We start from the raw sequence: 5823 nt of genomic DNA on the forward strand, positions 1-5823 counted from the left end.
CGTGTTTGAAAATATACGCGACCCACTCACATGCACACATTTTCAGGCTCTTGTAGGATATTTCCCCTCATGTTGAAAGGCGCGCCAACAAAGATATCGACGTGTTAATCTACGACTCCGAAATGCAAGTCAAATCCACAACAATTGCAACAAAATAGGTTAGAAGGGATTAGGGGTCACCTATAGCTATGTGGGGCCAATACCTGAGGTGTACCATTTCTCTGGAACATAGGTATTGATCTATATTTCAAGAGTTATAATGTCTATTCATGTATCTTCCAGATCGTCTGAAGTGCGATGCGGCATGTGCTTGGACCCCTTGATAAGGGTAGAAGCTTACAAGATCACGGACGCGTCTCAAAAGGTCTAAACAGGACAGCTTAATTTCACTTTGTGCTTGGCCATGGAGAGCAGGTTGCGAACGTAAACTCCACGGTCAGTACATGATATTTTGAAAGTAAGTTAGGTAACTTACCCGAGTTATAATTACTGGCCATGGCCAGGTTCGAACAATCTCCAGTTACACACTCTATCTTGCTATGTACATCCTGGCGTCATGAATGAGACCGGGTAGAGGCCTTTTGTGTCAGTTTACGGCGCTTTGAAGGATTTGGTTTCATTGAGGTAAAAGCGTTAAATTCATAGCAGGATCAAATTGTGCATTGATAATTTAGGGTCCAGTGAAACAAGCATGGCCACAGTGATGCCCAATTTCTTCAGGAGCGACTGCTAGATTCACCTTGTCAGCGATACTGGATCTTCGAATGGGAATTCAGGTAGAACTTGACTCCTCGACGACAATAACGGACCTGCCAATATCATAGTTTCCTCAACCAAGGCAGGAACAACCGAAGAAAAATAGCTAAGGAAATGTGGCTGGCAGGTTTACCTGCAGTATTTTTCTTCCTCGTCAGCATGCATAGTATTTTCCGTAAGTTGAACCTGGCTTACTGGTAACCATAAACTCAAACTTCAAAATGCGATTCATGATCAGGTTGCTGGCGATGGATCCAAATACATAATTATAAGCGAAGGTCGTAACCGCGCTTGTGCGACTAGGCCGCTGGTCACAAGTTTGAAACGTGTTTGTTCCCATATACTTCCACCAACATTTTTTCCTGGACCGTGCGCACTCAGCCGCTCAACATGAACATCAGTCCGAGTAAGTCTGGCCAGCATTGTTCGCCAACTCTCTTATATTTAACTGATATTGATAGCTGCCTTCGCTCTTCTCATTTCTCTGCACTGTGTGGCCCTCGCCACGACGGTTTCCCGTCTGGTGTTAAGATATGCAAATATCTGGTTGGATGATTATTTGGCAGGCGCTGCAGCAACCTCAAACATAGTCTTACTTTGTAGACTTCTCCTCTATTGTAAGTGTCTAATACTGTGTTGTTGATTGTTCTGGACTAGACTTCCTAAACGATTCTAGATACAACTCGACATATCTCTGACTATTACCGCATGGAATGGATGTTTGCAACCTTTTCCATCTGGTGATGCATTTATATGTCTCTATGCTTGTCTATATACCAGAGACTCATGTGTTCGTACCTTGTGAATAGGTTTTCACGCGCCAGCTTGTTCATGGCACCGAATCGCCTTCTCCAGGACCAGCAGCCCCAGATCAAACGAGCCATTTACATTACACTGTTTATACTTGCGTGTGGAGCCGGATACGGTACACTGTCGTATGTTCTATGCCGCATCTCTCTCCTTTGCGTCGACAGTGCCCCCCTCTGTGTCTGTTACCCTCCTCGCCTTTTGTTGATTTTCGCCTTCATTAGTAAGCAAGATATCCTATTGGTCAATGAATTTTGTGATTGTGACATTTCAATCCCTAAATTAATTAAAGCCGAGCTCACCATCGACTTCTTTTTGATTTACCACACACAATCCATTTCGCTCGATAGAAGCTGGGCCGCACTGCGAAACAATGACCATCGCTTGCGCGTCGTTTTATTGGGATTTTGCAGTAACGTCATCTTGGTTATTACCAGTGCTATCTGTTTGATACTGTATCTGTCACGCGCAATGAATGACCCCCGTGTACTGGTGTACATTCTTCATTCTTCGGTGAGCGGAATCTATTTTAAAACCGAGTTTTACTCTCATCACTCCTTGTAGGCAACCATTTCAGTCCTTACCCTTAATATCTCTGTCATTCTTGGGACAATTTTGCACCACGTTAATCTTTTTAGGCCTAGGATTGCCGAGACAACCCCATCTACCAACAATTTGACGACTTTAACAGAAATTAGCACATCCAATTATTCGTCAAATACGACGTCAAACACTTCATTTCCCACTTCATTTCCCCATCTACCAACAATTTGACGACTTTAACAGAGATTAGCACATCCAATTATTCGTCAAATAGGATGTCAAACACTTCATTTCCCACTTCATTTCTCTTATCATGGCCAGCAGTCATACCCACCAAACGTCGCATTGATCGGGTTAGGATTTACATATATCGTTTACTTTTTCCTGTCAATAGTGTAAACATCTAGAGACCTTGTGTAACCAAAATGGATAAGTCTGCTTTTTTAAAATATTTTCTGAGTTGATCATGATCATGACAGCGTTGTGGATACGTCCAGACGCGGGTCTTTATCCTGGGGAATAGGTACAATTTGTCACATTACACACCTTCCGGATCTATGACGATGCCCACATTTAGGCCAGGCATTTGGAAAGACAGAACCTCATCCTTGTCACTCGTGGCATAGTTTTTGTGAAGATCTGATTCCAACACCCACATCGACATCGACATATAACGACTGCGTCCGTGATCAATTGGACCCCAAACCTCGATCTCATATTTATACCTCGTCGCAGGTTCCCGGAGTGCGCATGCAGTCTCGCTGTTGCCGTCGCAGCAGACGGAAGGTACACCCGCCGCTAGTGTTTTCGGCATCGCAGAACAGAGGCCGGAAGGGCGATTTGCGGACAGTGCGGGAGAGAAAAGTGATGAAGTTGGCCATGGGGTATTGTTCTTAATTTTGGGATTATTAAACTGCGTTTATTGCCGTTCATATTACAGGGGTTGAAATTCAATTTGAGATTGTAAACCCTGTACATGTTCCTGCCGCCTATAAGTGCGCATGTAACACATCGACCAACGCCCGATCGCGACTCAATGGGAATGCTAACACCAATGTTCAAAAGGTCCTAGCAACAACAACAAACACCGGCAACGGACATCATTATAACAAACACCTACGCCTGCATTCCCATCCTCTGTCTGTACAGACGCATACAACCCCTTTTACCATGCACACGTTCCACGTTCTTTATTATAACATTGCATTTTGTCGTCATCTGCACGATCCAGCGGTCGTCTGCTCCTTCCATAGCCATTCTAACTTTTTAAACACGCTACCAGCACGGGTAGCCGGAGAGGGTGACGCGCGGCGATTGACAAGGACTTAGTAGCGCACCAGAAGATGGATTCTCTGGCCATATTTACATAACCTGCAACAAAACCACCTGCATCCATTTCCCGTCATGTCTTTATTGGACAACGCCGTCCCCCAGGATGAGCAACTTCGCGACAGAGCGTGTATTTTCGAAAAATTCCTCGAGTCTGACTCTGTTTTGTATAACTACAAAGACGAAATCCACCGACTACTTTGCCTTGACCAAACGCGTCTCCTCGTGAACATCGACGACCTTCGCGACTTTGACCGTGATTCGGCAAATGGCCTCTTGAAAAACCCTGCAGTTTATCTTCCAGCCTTCGAATCTGCTCTTACACAGGTCATCCAACATGTTTACGACCCAGAAAAACACGATATCGCGTCAAAGACTTGTCATGTTGGCTTCACTGGTTCTTTCGGGGACCATCACGTCAGTCCACGTACCCTTCACGCCGCTCATCTAGGAAAGATGATTTCACTGGAAGGAATCATCACTCGTTGTTCTCTTGTACGCCCCAAGATGCTCAAATCTGTACACTATTGTCCAGAGACCAGCATATTCTACTCGCGCGAATATCGCGATGCCACGTCTTCCTCTTCTAATCTACCACCCACAACATCGCTTCTACCGCAGACGGATAATGATGGACATCCCTTACAAACAGAATACGGCTTTTGCCATTTCCAAGATCATCAGAGAATTAGCATTCAAGAAATGCCGGAACGCGCTCCCGCTGGTCAACTACCACGAAGCACGGACATCATTTTGGACAATGACTTGGTTGATAAATGTAAACCCGGAGATCGTATTCAGCTTGTTGGAGTATATCGTACCGTTGGAGGTGGTTCGAGCGGTGCTTTCAAGTAATGCGCTACCTAAACTCAAATGTGCTTGTGTTCTATCTGATTTTGAATCCAGGTCCTTAATATTAGCAAACATCAACCTGTTGTCTTCCAAAATTGGAGGTGGCATAGCGCAAACTCCTCTCACAGACACAGACATTCGTAACATCAATCAACTTGCAAAGCGTAAAGACATTTTCAACCTACTCTCCGAATCTTTAGCTCCTTCGATCTTTGGCCATGAACATATCAAACGTACGATTTTACTTCTTCTTCTGGAGGAGCAGAGAAGAATTTGCCTAATGGTACGCACATCCGTGGCGACATCAATCTTCTCATGGTCGGTGATCCCTCCACTGCGAAATCACAACGCCTTCGTTTTGTCCTCGGGACTGCCCCTCTGGCTATTGCGACCACAGGTCGTGGAAGCTGGGGTGTTGGTCTGACGGCTGCCGTCACAAGCGATAAAGAGACAGGAGAACGTCGATTGGAAGCGGGGGCCATGGTCTTGGCCGATCGAGGTGTCGTTTGTATCGATGAATTCGACAAGATGTCGGACGTCGATCGTGTTGCTATTCACGAAGTTATGGAACAGCAGACAGTTACCATTGCGAAAGCTGGCATTCATACCAGTTTAAATGCTCGCTGTAGTGTCGTTGCGGCGGCAAATCCAATTTACGGCCAGGTATATCGTCCTTATTTTAGTTTATCAAAATGACAGCTGCTGATGACAATTACAGTACAAAATTCACAAAGATCCTCACAAGAATATTGCTTTACCAGACTCCCTTTTGTCCCGTTTTGATCTCCTCTTCATTGTCACAGACGACGTGGAAGAAAGGCGCGATAGAACTATTGCGGACCATGTTCTTCGGATGCATCGATACCTAGCTCCTGGCCTAGAAGAAGGTACACCTATTCATGATAACCTTTCTCAGCCATTATCGGTCGAAGGCCCAGGGTCTAATCTCGACGCCGAGGCCGTTGAAACCAGTCCCTTCGAGAAATATGATCCTCTTTTACACATGGGTATGCAGCAGTCGGGACGACAGACTCGGCAAAACAAGCCCAAGAAGATGGAGGTCTTGAGCATTGCGCACTTCGTTAAGAAGTATATTCAATATGCGAAGAGTAGAACTGCCCCTGTGTTGACTAAAGGTGCGGCTGATTACATCGTGGAGGTTTATGCGAACTTGCGAAATGAAGGAATGGAAGGGAATAAGAAAAAGGTTTGGCACCACCGGGCAATCTTCTCTTTCACTGGACATTGTTTGATATGTTTATGCATCCCTAGACTTCACCGTTGACTGCCCGTACACTCGAGACCCTCATTCGTCTTTCAACTGCGCATGCCAAAGCACGCCTCTCTGCCAAGGTTGAACAATGGGATGCCAAACAAGCTGAAGAGATCATGCGATTTGCCCTGTTCAGAGAAGTGCCCAAGAGACAACGCAGGAAGAAGCGAAAGCTTAATAATGGTGCCGCTGCGCTCAAAGGGTCTGCTGAAGGAAGCGAGGACGGAGAAACGGATGATCGCGAACGCTGTGGTCATGAGTAA

At 45.6% G+C, this 5823-nt stretch overlaps 1 protein-coding gene across 1 annotated transcript; it reads left to right on the forward strand.

The window, feature by feature from the left end:
* Nucleotides 1-3510: 3510 nt before the first annotated feature.
* On the forward strand, nt 3511-5823 carry JR316_0009538 (MCM DNA helicase complex subunit; the record flags this gene model as incomplete). Its single annotated transcript, XM_047895239.1, has 5 exons — nt 3511-4276; nt 4356-4520; nt 4547-4950; nt 5006-5494; nt 5560-5823. 5 exons carry the CDS (start codon nt 3511-3513, stop codon nt 5821-5823), a joined length of 2088 nt encoding a protein of 695 aa, XP_047744958.1.

Source organism: Psilocybe cubensis, chromosome 9, assembly GCF_017499595.1.
Source record: "Psilocybe cubensis strain MGC-MH-2018 chromosome 9, whole genome shotgun sequence".
NCBI classification, from domain to species: Eukaryota; Fungi; Basidiomycota; class Agaricomycetes; order Agaricales; family Agrocybaceae; genus Psilocybe; species Psilocybe cubensis.